The 22,374-nt window shown below is 46.8% G+C and overlaps 1 protein-coding gene across 1 annotated transcript in view; it reads left to right on the top strand.

Moving 5' to 3' along the window:
* Window positions 1-22,374, top strand: part of rftn1b (raftlin, lipid raft linker 1b) — an 87,532-nt gene that overhangs the window by 57,305 nt on the left and 7,853 nt on the right. The window contains exons 7-8 of the mRNA XM_084472212.1: window positions 9,411-9,529; window positions 17,172-17,275. Coding sequence (XP_084328338.1) covers window positions 9,411-9,529; window positions 17,172-17,275 — 223 coding nt within the window. The remainder of the gene's footprint in view (window positions 1-9,410; window positions 9,530-17,171; window positions 17,276-22,374) is intronic.

Below are 22,374 nucleotides of genomic sequence, written 5' to 3'. Positions count from 1 at the left end.
CCGCCACGCCGTCGTTCGTGGACGCCAAGTTACACAGAAAGTACAGTGAGGATTTTGGATGACAAATCCTGTATATGGGAAGCATCACAACTAGCTAACCCAAACCCGGTGTTAATGCCATGCTCCAACAGTCGGGCTAGACAGGATATGTGGCTCAGCGCCACATATCAAGTGGTTTTGTAACGATGGATGGGTTCTATGATTTGTTTATCATATGTCAATTTAATATGAAAATCTGGGAACTAATCAGCCTTGAGTTTACTCGAGGCGAGCTCAGAACTGGGTGTTTTACATTCTTTCACTTATATTATTTTAAGTGAATTTGTTTTGACCAGGATCTTTCAACCGTTTCAACCGATCATGCGGATGGAAGCAGAGATTGAGGGAACACAAACTTGGCCTGCATTAGTGCACTGTAAAAAAAAGTTTCAAGGTTAAGGTTAAGGTTATAAATACTGTGTGGACTGGCCACTACAGAAAAACACGGATTAATACCCCCTTCGGAAAGCTTAGTCTACTCGTGCAAATGCATTTTCTTCAGGAGAACAAATCCGTAATGAAGCAGGAAACAAGACGTAACTCCGCCGCCCTTGCAGATCTGGTTTCTTTCCCGGGCCTTGTGGCGCCTGCCCAGAGGTTCTGCTTCAACGCAGTAGGACCACTGGACTTGAACAAAAGTAGAGGACACATTGGTTTTCATGGTCTTTGTTCCTAAATCTGACCAGGGCCAGCGTCTCTTTAAAGCTTCCCATCATGAATGATCCAGAGAACAGATTCATTTATATTCTACCCAGAGTCTAGCCAGGGATTGCATCAGGTCACCGATTGCCCAGATCTGAACTTCACCTTGCTCCCACCCCTCCTCACCTCACCCTCTGCTCCTCCTCACCTTACCCCCACCCTTCCTCACCCCCACCACCTGCTCCTCCTGACCCCACAGTCTGCTCTTGTCCACCTCCACCTTCTGTGGAAAACTAAAGTTTACTTTCAAAATGGCGGCAGGGCTTTCCCCCTCTTCCTCACCTCCTCACCTCCCTCATCTCATCCCTTTCTGATTTTGTTCAAACCAGTATCCTCTTGTGGAAATCAAAAAGTTTCTTTCTACTCTTTACTGCTCATGTCCTTCCCAGTGGGGTTCTGATCTGGTATGGCTCTGGGTCCACATTCATACATTTTATTCTAGATCTGTGTCCCCATTAGAGCCAGATTCCTTCTCGAGTCCCCCCTCTCGGCCTACTCCATATATAATCCCCCGCCCCCACCAGCCCCCAAGCCCCGCAGCATGCCCCACCGGTTCTTAATCAAACAGCCATCCTTAGTAAATAATACCCATAATTCATTAGTGTGGGAAAGTGAAAGTGAAAGCGCCTCAACGACTATGAAACATAGATAATTAACCCGATAAAAAATTAGCACCCCTCTTGCATATTTCATCACTCGAGGCTGGAGTAATGAAGTGTGCTCCAGTGGCTGTGCATCACCCTCCCCATCAGGTTATTCTAATATACTTTACATAGTTCACGCTCCGCTGAGATACGCGACCATGCTAAGACCCTATACAATCTGCCAAGCCAAACTTCAAAGCTCAGAGGACTTTTTATTCAGTAATACTCTGCGTCTTTCAATAGAAGAAATTGTGTTGTGTTGTGTCCATGTTTCTGCCTGAACGTCTATCGTCTGTCGACGGCATCATCGAGAGGTTTCTTCAAGCTGATGACATCACACAGACGTTCGTCGCCCTCTGTTTGTTTGCTTCTAGACGATGACATCACACACACATGCAGGCACCTGTATCGGTCGCTCTGTGCCGATGTCGTCACACAGATACTGGCACGGCCCTGGGGTTCGTCCGCCCGCCCGCCCCGCTGTTGCTGCTTACAGCTCCGCCTCTTGTCTCTGCATACATCTCATCGCCCTCCCTCCTGGATCCCTCTCCTCTCTGCTCTGAGAGACGAGACGGACACACAGGGGAGCACACACTCTCCTCCGCTTGTCAAAACACCCCGCGCTCCTCGACAGTCGCGCGCTGGCAGTGCTTGAGAGAGGGGGGGGGGGGGGGGGGGAGAGACTGGAGTGTCCACAGTTTGGAGAGTGGAGTGCCGTGTGTACAGTGTGGACGCCAGAGAACTGGAGTTCTTCCACTGTGTTGACAGCCTCTGCGCCTTGAGCCTGGCGCTGGTGAATCGTGGTTCTAGCCAGGAGTAGCAAGGAGTGGTGCTGCACATTTATTTATTTATTTAAGGTTTATTTGAATAGGGACAGATACAGAAACCTAGACAAGTGTGAGACTGTCATCCGATGTTTGCATCATAGTGTTTCTAGCAAAGGCTAACTTACGACACTTGTCCCTAGGGGGGCTTTTGGTTAGAAATAATACAGATTAACATTATTAACAGTAAGAAAATAGAAATGGAAATCAAATAAAATGAAAAATAAAAGAATACAGAGAGAGCACATTGTAAAAAAACTAAGTATACAAGCAGGTTTGTTGCCGAATTAGCCACAATTTTGGGTTTCTTTTGAATCTGCACTTGTAGATATATATATATTTATTTCTTTATCGTTGTTTTTATCACTTGTTTTTCTTGTTTCTTGATCAGGCCTAATTAGTCATATTTAGGGAGATTTTGTTGAGCTAACATCCGATGATTACTGGTGTGTGGAGTTCAGTGGCTTGCTCAAGGGAAGGCAGATGTTGAAGGAATGGGAGTTTAGCATCTCCACACTCAGTGGAGACATGGCACTACTGGTTCACCACCAGTTGAATAGAAAGGGTTTCGTTCTTGAGTTTTCCAGCTAGTTAATAAATGAAATGGAGACAATTGCAGGCGAGATATTGTCTGTGATGTCTAGCAGCAGTTGGTAGCAACAGAGCGCATAATTTAATGAACTGGCCTCTGATAATAAATTATAACGCATCATAACACAGCATTGGTAAGTAAAAGAAAATTGTCTGTAAATCATTTGGAAATATATTATAAAGCTTCAGCATTAAATACAAATAGTTTTGTCGCACCTCAGCAATTGACGACTGCAGGTCACTTCACACCACAGTCTGTCGGTTTCACACCACCTACGATAACTACGTCTTCAACACCTACCCGCTTTACCAACCAAGAATATAATCATGTCTTCACATTAAAAATATCCAATGTGCAGCGCCTCCACTAAGGGTTGATGGATGAAGATGTCCACACGCCCTCCCTCCGATGTCCCCCTCCTGTTTCATACAGAGCAGGTTTAATTAACTAACTTCCTGTACCTCGTTCCAAGCCCTGTTTGATTTCCCCCCCATCCTCTCCAGCCTCTGATGTCATCACAAAAGTAGTAGTATTAAAAGTAGTAATGAGTCTGGACACTGACACACACAAACACGGACACACACCCTCGCCATAAATAAATGATTATCTTATAACGCTAGCGCCTCCAAGCTTGTCAAATAATGTTTCCACATTTACAAGCTGCCCGCATTTTTCCATAATAACATGAAGAGACTGTTACTGTGAGCCTTTAAAGGGAAAAGTCTTCATTGAATAAATCGTTTTGGTGGAAGGACAGTTTGGTAGAACACGGATAGCAATACGAGATCACAAGAAAATAAAAATATGGTAAAAATTTCAACGCAAGCTGAGATCTCCCACAAAGTGAATGAAAGCAAAGAGATGAAAGGAATATGAGAATGGTAAAAGATGAAGGCAAGATTGCGTTGGATTCGACGCGAGTGTGGTAATGTCGGACGACAGCGGTTATGTCGTTATAGGTAGAGCAGTTATTGTTGTGTCCTCTGGCACGGCTCTTATCGTATTCCTGCAGTATTTCATACAGCCTCTTGTGTCTTTCATAAACACCGTTGTAGCTCTGCCAGCGCCTGCTTGTCTGGGAACTACAAGTGTTGTCTAGGGAGAGTGAGGAGAGCACACACACACACACACAAACACTCTTACGGACACACACACTCTCACTCTCTCGACACACACATCTTACACACACAATCTCTCTTACAAAGACACACACACACACACACTTTTACAGACACACACACACACACAATGTCTTACTAACAGACACACAATCTTACAGACACACACACACTCAGACACACACAGACACACCTGCCATGTCCAGGTACTCACACAGGTGTGTGTGTGTGTGTCTGTGTCTGTGTATGTGTATGTGTCTGTGTGTGTGTGTGTGTGTGTGTGTGTGTGTCTGTGTGTGTGTGTGTGTGTGGGGGGGGGGGGGAGGGGGTAGTCATGTTTAATATCCTTGCATTGGAGACATTCTTAACAGGGGGCAGAAACCAACAGGTCAGATAAGGTGGCCATATTGGATGTGCAGACCGATTCGCTCTGAGCTTCCCCACTCGTAACACACACATTAAACATTCATATATTACACACACACACCAGATGTACAAATTAATATGCAGCCAGCATATTGGAAAACACTCACACACACAATTACACAAGTACACAGATGTAGACGCACACACACACACACACACACAGGGACTCACAGAGATACACACACACACACACACACACACACACACACACACACACACACACACACACACACACACACACACACACACACACACACACACACACACACACAGTGGTGTTCCTACCCTCAGAACCCCCCAGGAGTTGGGACAGGGGAGGCGGGGGGGCTGACAGTATTGGTGTTGACGGCAGCAAAGCTTCTTGGTCACTGCTATAGTTTAAGCTCCAACCTCCTCCTCTTCCTCCTTCTCCTCAAACCCCACGCTGTGCTTTTCAGCCGACTGGCCAGCTTGGTTGAACCACCCACAGATAAACAGCAATAAATGGCTATAAATCAATCATTATGAAATGTCAAACTGAGAACCATGAGGACATGGTGAACCACCTGTCAGCATTTATACTGATGGGACAGAATATTTAACGCCTCCTTGTGGAAAAGCTCTCAGTGTCGGTTTAGAAGAAAATGGTGAGACAAAATTAGATAAAAAGCTATATTAATATTAATAGAAATAATAAAAAAGAACGAATTTTGCAATAGCTGTGAGCTCTATCGAGGGACACAGGTCGTTGCTCACTGGTTCATTTATAATCATGTATGACTTATAAATAATAAAAATCTGTCTGGGTGATCACAGCCTGACCTAAGAGACTCACCCTAGTCTGCCCGGTAACAGGGCCGCCACCAGTGTACTTAAGTCCCAGTGGCTCCAGGCAGGGGAACATCCGTCCAATCACACGTCCCAACGCTGATCCACTTCTACCTCCAAACCCTTCCTTCAGCCCCCTGCCTTCATATCCACACACACACACACACACACACACACACACACACACACCTCGCAATAACACCCCGCAGTACGCAGGACACAATAGCACACCACATGCACAATAACACACATGCCACACACCCACGCTGCACACCACACCATGACACATGCACACACACACACACACACACACACACAAATAATACCACACATGCTGCACAATAGCACACCCAACCCTCCGAGATATATATATATATATATATAACTACAGATACCACACACACCCTCCCTCTCTCTCTCGCTCAGGCACACACAATGCCCAAACCAACCCACCAAACACACGCACACACACAAACACACACACACACACACACACACACACACACACACACACAGTGTCTCTGATTCCCGACTCCCCCATCTGAAATATAGATAGGTAAAGACATGTAAATAAATTTAAAATAGTAAGATAAGCAGTCAGACGTCTGGCTAGGCCTCCATGTTTATATAATGACTTCACCAGCCACACGGCAGCCATTGTGCACCGTCGAGCCTAATATGTGTCTTTCCCAACCAGACGGACGAGATCGGTGGCCAGCGATAGTAACAAAGTGGTCGGTGGTACCAGAGGGCAGAGGTCGGGGTCAGGGTCTAGAGTCTGGAGACTACATGAGGCAGGGCCAAATGATGTGGATCGTTATGTTTGGACTGGCAGTGAGAAAAAATAATATTCCTTGCCCTTCTCTGAATTTAATAATAAAAAAAAAAAATGTTGACTTGAAGCTAACCTGAATGCCAACTTTATTTGGCCTTGACTCATTACAACGTGCAGCACTGCCAGATAAAAAGACCAGCCTCCAGCGCGCACACGCACATACACACACACACACACACACACACACACACACACACACATACACACACAGTGTCTTTGTGGTCTACCGACTCTGCGAAGTCAGAGTTTCTACTCTGTTCTCCTGTCTGAGGTGCTGCTCCTGAATACCTCTCTCCGTCTCCCTTCATGTCATTCCCTCCCCCCACTCTCTGTCTCTCGCTCCATGCCACGGCCTTTCACTGTCTCTCGCCCTGTGCTGTCACTCAGTGTATTCCCCTGCCATTTGCATGTTTCCTCACCTTGTGACCTTGAGAGTCTCAGACATGTGTATCTGTGTGTGTGTGTGTGTGTGTGTGTGTGTGTTGCTGCGTTTGCGCGCACGTGTGCATGTGCGTGTGTGTGTGTGTCTCGGGGGATAAGCTGGGAGATGCAGAGTTGGCCCTGGATCTTTCTCTGTGCCTCTAAACAACACAGTTGTTGTTATTCCAGCGGTGGGACAGGGGCACACCCTGAACGGGTCACACTTAAACCCAAAGCAAACACTCTGTGAATATATCTCTGTTTATATTGATAGCACAACACAAACAAGAAACCAGAATCGTATTGTTTCAACGGAACAAAGCACACAGTGTGCGGACGCAGTCGGGCTGCATTTCTTCACTTATAAATCAGACGAAATCACAACAACAAAAAGTCTTTGTTCTGAAGGTGGCCACACACAAGCAGACACACACACACATCCACTCCTCCCCATTGACCGCCATCGATCCCCCGGCCTCCTAAGAGCATCAGTGTGGCGCTGACCTCACTGGTCAATACCAACAGACCCTTTTCCACTTTTACAACATGCACTTTGAATAGAATAATAGATACAGGATGCACGCCATTGGCTGTGAGTGCGTACGTCCTAAGAGCAGGCGTGGGGGTGGGGGGGGGGGCGGGGGGAACTAGGCAAGATGAATGGAGCCCGCTCTGTTCTGTGGAGACAGGTGAATGCGTACGTAAGAAAGGCGTGTGAGAGTGGCAGCATGGAAATGTGATTGAAAAAAAACTGACTGACTGACTGAAAAAATGGACGGATTGAAAAGACTCGACACTCGTCGTGAATCATTCCTGGAAAAGTGATCTGTGATTATAAATTAACATGACAAGAGTGGAGTCCCTGTTAGTGCACATCCACCTCAGGGGGGGGGAGGAGTGTGAAGGTGTGTGTGTGTGTGTGTGTGTGCGCGTGTGTGCGTCTGTGTCTGAATAACGAGGTGTGTGTTTGAAGGAGCACGGCGATGTCTGAGCGACATGTTGGATTGAGCTCGGGGCCCTAAATGGCTTTCTCAAGAGCCTGCTGGCCCCTCCCTTCCCGTCCATCTTTCTTCCTCATCTTCCCTCCCTTTTCTCCCCCCCTCCATGGGGGCTGCGCTCCCGTTCTCTCACTCTATTCCTTTCCCGACTTGGCTTCACCCCTCCATCCATCTGTCCTCCCCTCCTTCCCCTGTTCACGTCCTTTCTCTCTGTGAGCTACATAGTCCCTCGCCCTCATTCTCGCTCTCTCTCTTTTCCCCTCGCCACCCTACTTGCCCGCTCCCTCTCTCGCTCTATTATTATGGTCTGTAATGAAATGTGGAGTGTGTGCTGGTGGGGCTTGGTCCCAGTAAACCTGTAAAACGTATTAGTGTGTAAATGCAGCGAAAGTAATGAGAAACCACTCAGGCCAGCATGGACCCCAGGACCCGGCTGTTGTCTTCAGAGAGTGTGTGTGTGTGTGTGTGTGTGTGTGTGTGTGTGTGTGTGTGTGTGTGTGTGTGTGTGTGTGTGTGTGTGTGCGCTCGTGCGTGAGGCTAATGTAATGCACACATGCATCAAAACAAACTATCACAGACAATGTGTGTGTGGGTGGTCACAGATGACACATGGCACTTGTATCTGGCCCGTTGCCTTTAAGTGCCTGTGTGCGCCTGTAAAGCGGGCAAGCCATACAAGCCAACAACAACCAACCAACCGGGCCACAGGTCACAGGGCAGAGCCCGTAATGGGAGTAGGCCCCCCTCGCCCCTCCTCTCATTCATATGGGTCGGGCCGTCCACGGGAATAATGACGGGGACCCAGGACCTCTACCCACCAGGGCTAAGTCTTGTCAGGGTCCCGGCCCAATCGGAATCCAGGCTGATCGCATGTGAGCATCACGTTACACGTGATGCGAGAGACAGAGACCAGCAGCCTCCACTGAGAGGATCTACACGTTTTAATGTCGAACAGTAAAGCCCTTCAGAGCTGAACATGCGTTCTCTCATCCACCCATCCGTGGTAGAAGGGAGCTCTCACACACGCACAAACGCAATGCACCAACACACTCTGAATATCCCGCCTTATTCTCTCTCCCTCTCCTTGTTTCTCTCATATCCCTTCTCTCTCTCATATCCCTTCTCTCTTGCTCACTAATTCGGTGTAATTTATAAGTAAGACTTATCCATATAAATGACCCCAGCCGCCAGCGCACTAATAACCAGTAGCGCAAGTAGCCTACACAAGCGTGCCTGAGTGTGTGCCGCGTGTATGCGTGTTGCTGGTGGATGTGGGTGTGCTGCCGGAATAGGGGGTGTGTGGCTTGTGTGTGTGTGTGTGCATGACTGAGCTTTATCATTACATCTGTGGCCTGCAGGGCTTTCCGAGAGAGAGAAGGAAAAGTCAGCCTGCTTCCTTCTAGTAAATACTTTCATCCCTCTCTCTCGCTCCCTCCCTCCCTCCCTCTCTCTCTCCCCATCTGTCTCTCCCTCTCCTGCTCTCATTGAGGCTACCTTCCTCCCTCATTCCGTATCCCCCGGCTGTCTGTCTCTCTCTCTCCCAACACCTCCCTCGCTCTCCCGTCTGTCGCTCTCTCCCATCACCTCCCTCTCTCCCCCGTCTGTCTCTCTCTCCCATCACCTCCCTCGCTCTCCCGTCTGTCTCTCTCTCCCCCTACCATCACCGCCCTCTCTCCCCCGCCTGTCTCTCTCTCACCCTCCCATCACCTCCCTCTCTCTCCCGTCTGCCCCTCTCCCCCTCCCATCGACTCCCTCTCTCCCCCGTCTGTCTCTCTCTCTCCCCGTTCCATAAGATCTCTCTCTCCCACCCTCTCCCTGAACCCCATCTGTTTCTCTCCCTCTATCCCACCCTTCCTCTCTCCCCCAGCTATGCATCCCTCTCTCCCTATCGGTTTCATCTCTCTCTCTCTTTCAATTCTATTTAAGAGGTAACTTTAACATAGTCTCCCTCTGTCTCCCTCTCGATGTACGCTGTAACAGAGTGTGGTGATCCTTCTCTCTCTAGACCTGCTGCCCATGTCGGTGGAGAGTGTGTTCATCTTCCAGGAGGCCAGCGAGACGGAGCCCAGCGCGCCCGCCCCCGCCTACGACGCCATCGTGGTCGAACAGTGGACCGTCATCGACGTGAGTCGCCACATCCTCATTCGTCTTGTATTCCTGTGTGTGTATGTGTGTGTGTGTGTATGTGTGTGTGTGTGTGTGTGTTAGGCAGTAGCATTATCGATCGTGATGGACAACATGTAGAGTATCCTGTTGGATGGTAAATCACATCCCTTTGTCTAGTCTTTAGAATCATGAAGACATTGTAAGTAGTAAGCTACAGTAGTACGGTACAGTTTTAAATAACGCATCAGACTCACGGAAATAAGGCATTTGTTTCAATTCATGTTTTTACCCAATAAGTCTGAATCCCTTACGATAAAGGTGCTTGTCATTAAGATATAAACACACACATACACATACACATCTCCATCAATATCTATCTACACTGCCCAGCACCGGGCACACACAGAAACGGAAACAGATAGACACACACACACACACACAAAACACACACACAGACGAATCTGCCATCTCTGGATTTATTCCCCACGTGTGCGGGCGAGGGCGTTATCACGCGGCCGTGTTATCTGCAGACGAACAAGCCCTTATCTGCTCTGTGATTATCGTCTTCGCTTGGCCCCAGTTTAAATCTACAAATTGATTTCTGTCTGCTTCTGAGGGCCCTTCTGCTGTCACGCCGCCTCAGCACATGGGCCCCGTTGAATTACCGCGTTCCCAGTGAACACACCAACGCGCGTTCGCGTGCGCGACCTGCGTGTGTGTATATGAGTGTGTGAGTGTGATTTCTGATGCTATCTGTGTAATCGAATTCAGACTTTGTGGCCCCCTGGCCGTCGGAGTGTGAAAAGAGACTTTTGTCCCCGCTAAACGTGGGGCCGGCCAGCCCCCCCGACCAGCGGCAGGCCCCCCACACACGGCCCTGATAAAGGGAAGGTGAACCCGGGGGCTCATCCCGGGAATGAAAAGAAAATTCACTTTACAGCTTAATAGGTTTCAGGACACTTTCATCAGTGTCAAATAAACGACCCGGGTCACCGCCACACCCGCCCCAAGATCCCATCAAGCCCACTTTTAAACATATTCTTTCGCCCATAAATAGAAAAGTTTGACCACGGCCACACACACACACACACACTATCTCGCCGAGACAAGATTACAGCTCATTCTTCACCGTACACTGCCCTGAAATTGATATGCTAAGCTCTGTGTTGGTCTGCTGTCCTTCTTTGGTGTGTTGGGATAGTGACACTAAGAATGAAAAGACACGACCATAATGTGCGATGTTGATTGATTTGGGTTCAGCTCCCGTCACGATATTCCTCCTCCTCTCCCCTGCTCAGAGCCTGACCTGGACAGGTGATTGGATTTATGAAGCTCAGACAACCGACCAAACAAGCTGCTCCGCTGAGTGGCCAATCAATAACATTGCTCTCCACGGCTTGGAACAGCTGCACACGGCGGGCTACGGTGTACAGAACGATCTGGTTATTTTTTTCCTTTTTTCTCAAAGCTAATCTTGAGATTAGCATTCGAAAAGGGAGCCTCTGCTTTTCTTTTGCCGTGACACAAGACCCTGACCTCTTCATCAACGCCTGCTCTTCGAATGGTAGAAAAGCTTTGATATGGGGGCTTGGTTGTGTGTTTTTGTTTTTTTTTGCTACTACAGGGTTGGCAATTCTCACGCATCTGGCGTGACACTCACGCTTTCAACATCAATCTCACGCTCTCACGCACACGCAACAAATGTCACGGCAAAAAAAACAAAAACTCTGATTCAATTCTGATTTACTGCCGATGATTTGATCCGGACGAGCGCTATATTGCAGCGGCACTACAGCCCCCCGCCCCGTCAACAACTCTGCTTGCCCGCACCCCCAGACGGAAACATCTCCCCGCGCGCCTGCTATAACGTAAGCATTATAAGACTTCACAGAGTCTCACTCCAGCCAAAAACCCAAAGTTGGCAACCCTGCTGCTAATGGCTAATAGACTCCATTTTGGTTAACAAGTTAACTATCACACAGGTTGCACGGTTGCAGCGTTTGCTTGCTAAGGTTAAATCACATTGAGGCTTACAGGGACTTCTTCCTACTTAGTGTAGTGGACATTTGGAGAAAGAAAGTAAAACAGGTGTCCCGTGAGTCATGCTGATGGAGACCCGTTAGAAACGCTGCAAGGCTTAAACTTAGCAAGGCTTAATGTCCACCAAATAAAGCAGCCATTCAAACTTAATCAGGTAAATAAACTGCATATGGTTTGATTTGTTAAGGCCCTTATATTCTGAGCAGAAGGGTTGAATATGCTCAGCAACACGGCACTCGGTTTGAACGTCCTTGCTCACCACTTCTATGGAGTAGTTTCAGAGTTTCAGCGGTGCTTAAATCCTGACGCAGTAAACGTCTTCATCCATGGCCTGTGATGAAGACCCTCGGGAGCGTAGAAAAAGACCCCGGGATCCCGAGGTCGGAGGGGTCACGACGCAGAGCGCAGCGTGTCGGCGGGCCGTCCGGCGGGTCCATTAGTTCAAGCCGCGGGGACACACTGCACTCAATCCATAATCAACTTTGCTTCAGCACAACTCAATACAGCCTCTCTCTGAAAGCAGCCTGCCGTCTGATCCCCCGTCGGACGATGTCACTCAAGTGGGCGGCCGCGAACCGTTGCGCACGAGACGAGACGAGACGGAAATAAAATAAAACCCAGACTAAAACATTGTGTCGGAGTGTGTAAAAGAGCATGGAACGAGGTAAACAAGTTAAATGGAGGACGGGGGGGGGGGCTCCCCGAGGATGGCCCTGCTTATGTCCCTCGCCTCGCCACTCTGTCCTCCTATTGTGCAGACAAAGGGAAATCAATGGGAGCCTTGGAGTGAATGGACCCTTCCTGCTCTGCTCTCATTGAGCTTTACGGGAACAAACAACAAACAAACGACAACACTCCAGAACAAATCGGGCCGTTGGTAAGGACTCCATCAAGCTGTGGCCCCTGCGTGCTCCCCGGGAGCCCAGCGGCCCCCGGCCCCCGTGCAGCCGTCCATTACCCGGAGCCAGAGGACATTAAGAAAACAAAAACCCTGCAAAGCGGCACAGCGCCTGGAGCGGAGGGGACGTGGGTCGTGGGTCTTTTAGTGTGTAGCGTGTAGTGCGTAGCGGGTAACATATAGTGTGTGGTAATGTGTTGTAGTGCCTAGTGTAGTATGGCGTTGCACACACTGTGTAGCGTGAGGCTTGGATAAGCGTCATATTATAAGAAGGCGACTCGTGAGAGCAGTATGTGTGTGCGCTGGTATGAATTCTGAGGTGCGGTTCATAGAGTAGGGAATATTCTGGATCCGTCGATGTGACCCAAGACCACAAAAGCTGGTTAATAATCAATCGAGCGGTATAGCTAGCCTATAGCTAGCGGTAGCTGTAGGCTGTATGTCAAACTATGTTTTAATTTGCAACACAACAAGCACAGCTTTTAATGATGAAGCCGTGAAAGAAATCACCTTGGCAGCAGTATTCCGTGTTTCAGTGAAAGTGCAACGTGGGCTTAACGTTTGATAACTCTTCCAGTGAATTCATGATTAATAAAACGGCGGTGTGATATATAATTCAGAGCGAGAAGGCGCACCGAACCGCCTACGTGTGACACGGTTCCTGATCTGACACACAAGAGATGCTCCCCACTTCTCTCATCATAATCACTGGGTAGGCAGCAGAAACTCAAGGTTCAGATGTTAGATGTTCGGTCTCCACCAGAGAGACGTTGAAGTTTAGTTTCGGGTCGGGTGTGGTGAAGTTCAGAGTTTAGTAAGACTGGTGGAAAGCAATGAATCATGGAAATAACCGCAGGGGAAGTGTGTAAAGATGTACAAGCAGTGGCCCTGTTTGAGCAGGTAATCCGCCAGGAAGGACAGGTTTGTATGCTATTAAATGGCCCACTGGTCTATCTAAGTGCTGTGCTCAAACTGTTTTGGTGGACTTTTTCCTGAACCTTCTGTGGTTATTTCCACAGAAGGTTTTCTGTTTTCAACATCCTCACTGTGTGAGTTTGGTGTTTTTAGCTCACTGCAGAATGTTCTGAAGCAGGTAAAGGCCGCCTCTTGCTGATGAAAGGAAAACAGATAACAGCGACCTTCAGGCATGCTCCATTTATGGAGGCTCTGCCCCCAGGCCTGATAGGTCGCTGATGGACCACTATCGGATGCCTTCTCCAATAAGAAATGGTGGCCATGCTACTAGTATTCCTATACGATATGAACTAAAACAAATACTAAATATGAATCCCCCCCCTGAAGAAATATATATATATATACATATTTAAATACATATTTTGTAATGATGATTGCACTAGTTGAAAGGCTTAGTTCATTAGGAAATTGTATTTTGCAGTTTTTCATAAATGTTTCAGATTTAACTGTTTATTAACTTTGCTTAATAGGAAAAATAAATGTTGTCGTGGCAAATTGTGGTTAGATAGTTGCGTTGATAGGGAAATTATATTTTGTAACGGTAATGATCATGTTGGTTTTTACATTTTTGCTCATGAGGAAATTATATTTGGGAATGATTCTGATTACACACCATGAAAAAGTTTTGTTGAAAAAGTCGTTAACCTAAGTGCATTTTAATTTGCGTGATTTAGGCATTTAGACGCAATTTGATTCCACCACAGAAATCCATTTGATCTGAAATCCACGCTCCCCCCCCGACCCCCCGCCTCGTCCATTACATAAAACACAGCTCCAACATAAATGTACAAAATAAATTCATAGAAATCCATAAAAGGGGACATCTGCACCAGTCTGGCAGATGGAAAATCCCTCCCAGTCTCTTCTCTTTGGAATCCAATTTGAGGGTAAAAAGCCCCAGTGCTCCAGAGGGCCGGCGGAGCTTAGCGGTGCCCACATTGTTGTCACATCTTCCCACAAGTCATCAGCGGCCCCTGGCTCTGAAGAGCCGGCCCTTCGCCTGCGCATCCAGAAACGAAATCACGTCTGCTGTGAGATTAGGGGCTCTGCATTACAGCACCAGCAATACGGTAAAGGAATATCATATGAAGCAAACCAGACATAGAAAGAGGACGTGTGTGTGTGTGTGTGTGTGTGTGTGTGTGTGTGTGTGTGTGTGTGTGTCTGTGTATGTCATATGGGACAGGGTGACACAGGGGTCAGAGCTGCAGAAGCCTGTATTTCAGTCTTGATGTTCCACACTCCCTCCCGGCGGAGGAGCGAGAGGAGGTGAACCCAGAAACAGGCTCCTCCTCCCTCCCCAGAGGGAGAGAATATGTCTCTCTGCCAGTGATGCCGATAACAAGGACTGACTCTGAGCCGTTTGGGGCTCCCGGCAGCTGTTTAGGGGCTGAGGTGATAGCCAAAAACACTTGGCAGGCAAACACTTGTCAAGTGCTTTGAAGTTTTCAAGCGACAGGGCCGGAGAGATAGCCCAGTGACGGCTAGGGTGTTGGACACCCAGGCAGAAGGTTCAGCGCCAAACCTCATCGGCCCCTGGGCTCCTTGTAAGAGTCACATATATTCACTGTCCAACTACTACCCTACTCTAAGGAACCTTCTAGGTATTCATTGTCCAATTCCTACCTGCTCTCTAAGGACCGTCTTTGTATTCACTGTCTAACCCCTACCTGCTTCTTAAAGTACTATCTCTATATTCACTGTCCAACCCCGACGTGCTCCCTAAGCAGTCTCTGTGTTCACTGTGGATCATTTTCATTCAAGATCTCATTCATTCACTAGCCCCAAGTAGTGAGCCTAAACATTTGATAAGCAGATGCATGCTTCATGCTTAAGCACTTAGTATGACATTAACCCTGACCCTAACCCTATTACGGGGTCGTTAGGGGTCACCTGGGAGCCGACTGAGGCGGCGGCCGGTGCCGTCTGGTCCTCAGAGGTAATGGAAGAGGGCTGAGAGCTCACGTCCACGTGCACACACACGAGTGCACTTTGATCTTTTTAAGTGGACCCGAGCTTGGGCTAATTCCACGAGACAGGAACGGCCAGGCTTCACGTGGCGCGACCGTCCTGCCGACCAGGAGGGGAAGACTCCTCCTAACTGAAGGTTTTGGGGTCATTTGGACAGAGGACAGACCTCGGCAGAGGTGGCTGTGATCTGCAGGCACTTCTAGACCCAGGATGTGTGCGGCGCCCACACAGTGTTCACGCTAAGAGCGATGGGCATTAGAAGTCCTGCAACGGACAACATAACTTGTTTTTTTCTAATCAGGTTTTGTGGTGGCACAGCACAATCCAAGAGATCCATTCTCCCTGTCGTTGCCATCATGATGTCCTGCTTTTGCAATCATGGAGATAGCATCTCCAAGACCCGGCATGATTCCTCTCGCCTGTCTGGACTGCCTAGACCGCCTGGCTCACCTCCACCTCCTCTCCCAGCAACAGACCATTACTGCTGAATTATACCCATGTTTAGGTGTAAGGGGAGGGAAGCGGTTTGGCAATGAAAGAGCCCACCCCCAACCTCTCTCCCGCTCCCTCTCTCCCGTCTCTATAAAACCGACATGAAAGAGTAACCAAAGACTAAAATCAATCTAATCTTCGAAACAAAGGGCTAATGCATCCGTTGTTTACGTCTGGGCTGAAACGGACACAATAGGAACCTAAACTCTGCGTGAGCCCACAGAACGCGAGGCTCCGGGCGAGGCACAGTCCTGGCGGCCTGGTCTTAGCGTTTTGCTTACCTTCCCCTAAAAGGCTTTTACTATGCCAATGCTAATGCTTCAGGACTCGTCTTTCGGCGGTGATCAGGCCCACAGGAAGTGGGCTGTGTGGGGCGCGAGCTGCCTGCGTCTCGTCGTCATGACAACGCTTTCTGCCCTGTTGTGTACGTGGTGAAAGTGTGCACACTGAAGTGTTTCCACTGTGCTGCTTTGTGGTGTTTCGGTCCGAGTGCATTTCCTTGTCCATTAGACCTGGAGGAAATTATATATATATGGTATTTTTACCCATTTCCATTTCTGTGTTTCTAGTTGATTAATGAACTTTGAAGGAGATGCAACAGGATAAAGTAGCTCTCAGTTTGCATTGGTCGAGAGAGAATAGCCTTTATCGCTAAGAGGAAGTAGAAAGAATTCCTTCATTTGGTAGAAACGTATGGACTTTCTTAAAGCACTATAGGGGTCAGTTAGGGTCAAGAGTGAAATGGTTCATCTTTTATCTTGTTGTGCAAGTTTTATGATTGTATATGTGTGTGTATGTATGTATTAATATGTGTGGTCTGTTTTCATGTCGTTATGTAACTGAATGTTTACTTGGTCAAAAGAAATCCATAAAAGATGAGACACACTACACTCATACTCACAATACACTCATTTAAAACCCATACATGTAAACAGCCATGCCCCACTCCATGCATACACAGCAGGGGTTCCACTAGAATTAGCACTGCATATAGTCAATAGTCACGACAGCCATGATAGTCAGGTGTGCAGGTCTATGAACCGAATCACTAGAGAATGTGTTTACCCCGCTTAATTAATAAAACCCACTCAACTATAGCCGCCAAAAGTACGACAGTAGTAAGTAGTCATAATAACAATGTTTTAAACACTGGAAAATCATACGCACACATATTAATGTACTGTTAATGTTCTGCTGCCATTTTCTAAAGGTGTGTGTGTGTGTGTGTGTGTGTGTGTGTGTGTGTGTGTGTGTGTGTGTGTGTGTGTGTGTGTGTGTGTCCAGGGTTTGCAGGTGAAGGCGGACTACGTTCCTCTGCTCCAGTCCCTGGCTACGTACGGCTGGAGACTGACCTGTGTGTTGCCCACACCCGTCATCAAGACCAAGAGGTATAAAGGACACACACACACACACTCGAAAAAACGAATATCACTTTAGGAGCTTCCACTATGTGTTGCAAAAGGATAGGATTTGATAAGCATCTCCAGACATGGCCCCTGATAGGATACAGCAACGCTTGTTTAAGTTTCAAAGGATTCGGTGCGAGTTGATTTGAAAATCGATGCGTTTCAATTCGATTCACTTCCATTTGTTAGATTTATTGATGCTGAATTTAATTCTTTATTCAGCCAGTACTGACCAATAGCATGCACTGATAAGAGTACTTTGTAAAATAAACACAATTTTAGTTTACCACAATAGTAAGAGTAAAATAAGTACACAGCCAATAATAATAAAAATAATAATAATAATAATAATAATACACAAAATAAGACACACGATACAATTACAGAAAACATTAAATGCAAAACTAAACAACACTGTACTTAAACTTGAATCTATTTTCATAATGAAGAGGTTCAGAGCGCACAATTTAAATTCATCATATTTAAAGTATACACTATAATCCCCCACATCAGAATGGTAAACACCCCTAGGAAACCCACATGCAATCATAGTGCCAGCGACACCAGGAGCGGGGGTGCTGAGGGGGCTGTAACTGCGAGGCAAAGAAGTTTACCAAAATAAACAATAAAAAAACTTTAGTTTTTGAGAGAAGGGAATGGGTGTTCATTAAATGGTTGAAATGTATACAATGTACTATTTTCTTCATGATGCACAAACACAGAGCACGTTGTTAGGCGTGAACGCGAAGCAGTAACGGTGGGTTCAAAGAATAATATCTGATGTTATAGATATTATCTTTAATAATTGCCCCAAAGCCAAACAGCACAAACCCACCGTTGAAGCCTTGTTGTTGCTGAACTTTTTTTTTTCGTTTTGCCGAGGGAATACATCTCCTGCTGAGACGTTTCCTCGGTGTGCTGCTGTGAGTTCAAGAGCCTTGTTCTGTTACTACCCGTAGAGCGTGGCTCAGTCCACAATAAATCGTCCTGTGATTTGGACTAAACCTGCAATCCTCGACCTACAGCAAGGTGGTGTTCAAGTTTGGTCTGTTGTAGTGTACACCTTTCTAAAAAGCAGTCAAATGTTGTTGGCCATTCAAATGAATGCGACCACGAATGAGGTGCAGCATTTAGCATGACGTCATTATGTAGACCTGCTCTCAGCACCCCCAACCCTGACTGACTTCCCCCGTGTCTGTGTAGCGCCAGCCCTCACTCGCCGCGAGGAGTAATGAGGAAGTACCCGCTTACTCGCGATAGCAAACAGAATTTGTATTACATTTTAACACGTCTCATTTTATGCACTGATTAATGTGGCAACAAAGGAATAATAATAAAAAGGTAAATTACTCGGAATTTACAATGTTTCGCAATATGATAGATTAATGAGCAAACAGAATAGGATCAGTCCTTGTCCGGTTAAACAGCTGTGTTCCAGTAATGGCACAGAAGGATAAATGTTCAGAAAACAACCAAGCATGAACATGGGTTAGTTTGCTGGTGTTATTTAACTTGACAGAGACAACAGCCGTACAGAAACTCAACATGATACTTTCTGCTGTCCAGACACAGTGCCATGGGTACACAAGCTTATAGACACGCCAAGTTGTGAACTATACCTATCAAGGTCGACTGCATATTGTCCAAAACGGTTCTGTATCGGAGCTACCTTTTTAAATTGTGTCTGATCCACTGTCTACTGTAAGTGAGTGTCATTGACCAGTGTAGCAGCATTGCAGATATTCCAAGCTCATATCCCAGTGAGGCCCAGTCCTTCTAATTAATGAGAGAAGCTCAAAGAGAAATAGCGTAACCCCTGGTTGTCATTCAACTTTGTGCACGTGATTCAAGGCTAGCTTTTTGAGCATATAGCTTGCTAGCTAACAGTACTAGCTGGTTTGAAAGTAACTTCTTTGTATGACAAATGGTGGGGGAAAAGAAGGCAAAGCCTTGCTGTGAAATGTGTGAATAGAATATCTCTGCTATGCTGCTACACTGGTCCACTCAACTCACTGTACACTGTGAGACTGTCTGTCTACGTTAAGATACGTTTTAAAACAGAATTATAACAAAATAATCTTGGCTACTGCTGCTTTAATTCCAACAAAATATTAGTTCATCATTTGTAATGTTTTAATCAATTTTCTGAGTGTGGGTCTTACATGTGGCAGTTACGGTCTAGCCAACCAATACTTTGCAATCGTAAACATTAAAAATCAGGGTCAAGGGATTACATTTTTAAATAAATAATAACTTTATTAAATCCTTAGAGGATTCATTTGGGTACTTCTTATGTTACGTCATGTTCTAGTGTCCTGAAAAAAGGAATTTGTACTCAAAAGAGGAACAAGTCCATGTCAAGCAACCAAATGAGGAAAGCAGAAGTAATTCCATGCATGTCCTCATCTCGTGTAATCTTACAGTGACAGCTGTTCAGTTCATCTATCATCATCATCATCATCCCATACAGACACATGCAAAGTATTCAACTTTTGAATACATCATCGGAAAATAATCAGAAAGCCACCAGGCTAACAGCAGATTCTGATATAAATAGTATGGCACTGGAGGAAACTCTACAACATGGGACACACACACACACACACACACACACACACACACACACACACACACACACACACACACACACACACACACACACACACACACACACACACACTCGAGTTTTATACTCGAGGGAAACGGTCCTATAATATCACAGCATCAAGTATACTTGATATACTTTGTTTACCAATTTTTAGCTAGATACATACCTAAACACATTTCATTATTCTGGAATGCCGAGTGTAAATGATGTGCCTCCATTCTAGTCTGACAAAACATAAAAATAACACACCATAGTATATACAAAGATAAGGGGAAGGTTTCATCAATAGAAGGCTCATTGTGTCGGGCTGTATCACACTAATGATCCGTACACCCAGTAGTAGCAGCAGCACTCCAACTGAAAGACCAGTTTTCCCATCCATCAGTGCACTGACCACAAGGCAGCGCTCCTCGTGTACTCCTGACCGTTTCGGAGCACAGCTGATTAATTACATCTCTATTTTCATCCCAGGGTGTGTTTTATGACTACAGTTCCCCCCCTCCCCTCCGCTGCCTCCGTCTCCCTCCTCTGTTCTCCATTTCAAAATGCCACAACACAACGGGCGCAACATGACTAATTAATCAGAGTCGGCCTACATACGAGGACGCCGCTCGTTTCTCTCCTAAAAAAAAAAACAATTAGCGGCGAGCGAAGCGAACATCTGATGATGCATCAGATGATCAGTGTAGTCCATTAAGCCCTGTTGTCGTTGATATTCACAGGAGAGGGTGGGGGACACACGCATGGCCGGGTGGACCGAGCATGCTCAAACGGGTGCCGTGGTTTCCTTTCTGCCATGGGTAGGGAGGGTCACAGCAGGGAACAATGCAGTCATCTCACTAGGCCGGCTTTGGGCTTAACAAACTGTAAGCCGTGTTGCAATAATTGGTGATCAACATGGGAATCATGCAATTATCGAAGCGCTTGGTGAATAAGCCAATTAAAGAACAGGCCGGTTATTAGATGGACTATAATGATAATAACTTCACAGCTTTCCTAACTCTGTAATGGCTAACGTCCCATTTCAATTACACCTTGGTCAAAGAAGACCCCGGTGAATAGGGATACATAGAGTAGACACCTTCCGGGATACCTCGTACCCTAGGTCCTTCCGCTGGGTATCAGACCCCCTTGTTAACCTGACCACATAGGGGGTCTCTCTCTTCGGGGTCTCTCTCTTCGGGGTGCATTCTCAAGTTCTCTCAATCCTTCTGGGATTTGGGGGTTTTCCCTGGTCTTTTAAGAAGGCGTAGGGTTAGGGCGGTGTCATCTAATCCGGCCCTGTGAAGCCGCTTTGAGACCGTCACTTCGACCTGATCCCAATACACCCCTTGCCTCTACCACTTAGCCCTCCCCCTGTGTTTTGCGTAGGGGTAGGGTGTCCCGATCCTTAGTTGGATAGAGGGGTAGGGCCAAGTGGTAGGGCTACATAGCCCTCCAAACAGAGGCTTTTCTGAGGCATACTCAAAACCGAGTGTATCAGAAATCTCACAGAATGCTTTACAATCACTGACGAGATGGTGGTGAACCCTGCAGAAGCAACAAAAGAAAAAAACAAGTGTATTTTCTCGTATTAGAAATGATATAATCTTAGTTGAATGTTGTTTCAATATCTTACAGACCATTTCATTTCATTTCTCCCCAAGCATAACAACAAATCACTAGTATGCTGATCACATTTCTTATTTCCCCCCTTTGATGGCATATGTCGTCTGAAGTCCAGCTGCTAAGTTGCTGCACGTGTTACCGCTCCTCTAATTCCAGTGCAGACTGGCAGGGTAGGAGCCCAGGCTGATAGCCTGCAGAGCACGGGCTGATAGCCTGCAGAGCACGGGCTGATAGCCTGCAGAGCACGGGCTGATAGCCTGCAGAGCACCACTGTTCTGTCAAGAAGTGGCCTAGTAATGTAGCAGTGTTCTCTTTATTTTATGACTTGTTTGATCGATTGATAGCTTGAAACGTATAGGTTGTGAACGATTTGTGAGCGTTCAAGCTTACCTATCTCCATCAGATAAATGGCAAATGTCAATGTGATAATGCCATAGTCGGGAGGCAATTTGCTGCTGACAACCGTAAAAGGATGCCTATAGCCCACACAACAGAATCACCACAGCTGAAGATGGCGTTGTGAGATTCTAAACGCCCGGCAACAAACTTGTCTGGTTTGTCTACGTGAACACCATCGATGACTACTGCTGACGTAGCAGGGTCTTGAAGGGTAGTTCCATTTCATAGGGGAAGATTTCAACCACCACCCCTCGTAACTCACTGTTCCGATGGGCAATTCAAAAGTCGAGGGGCACTCGAAAAAGAGGGGGTAGGGTTAAAATAAGCAATGGAATTGGGCCTGGGATTAAAAGTAGTACAAACACCACCAGGCTAACCTGGTTTGTCGGGTAAAGGACTAGGGTGCTGAGGAACTGTACATCTGATGCTTTCGACGAGCCGCTGTGCTAGCAGGCCTTTCATTCCC

This window comes from Micromesistius poutassou (genome assembly GCF_964030765.1).
Source record: "Micromesistius poutassou genome assembly, chromosome: 8".
NCBI classification, from domain to species: Eukaryota; Metazoa; Chordata; class Actinopteri; order Gadiformes; family Gadidae; genus Micromesistius; species Micromesistius poutassou.
The sequence above is the reverse complement of the archived record's forward strand: the minus strand, read 5'-3'. Positions and strand labels throughout refer to the sequence as shown.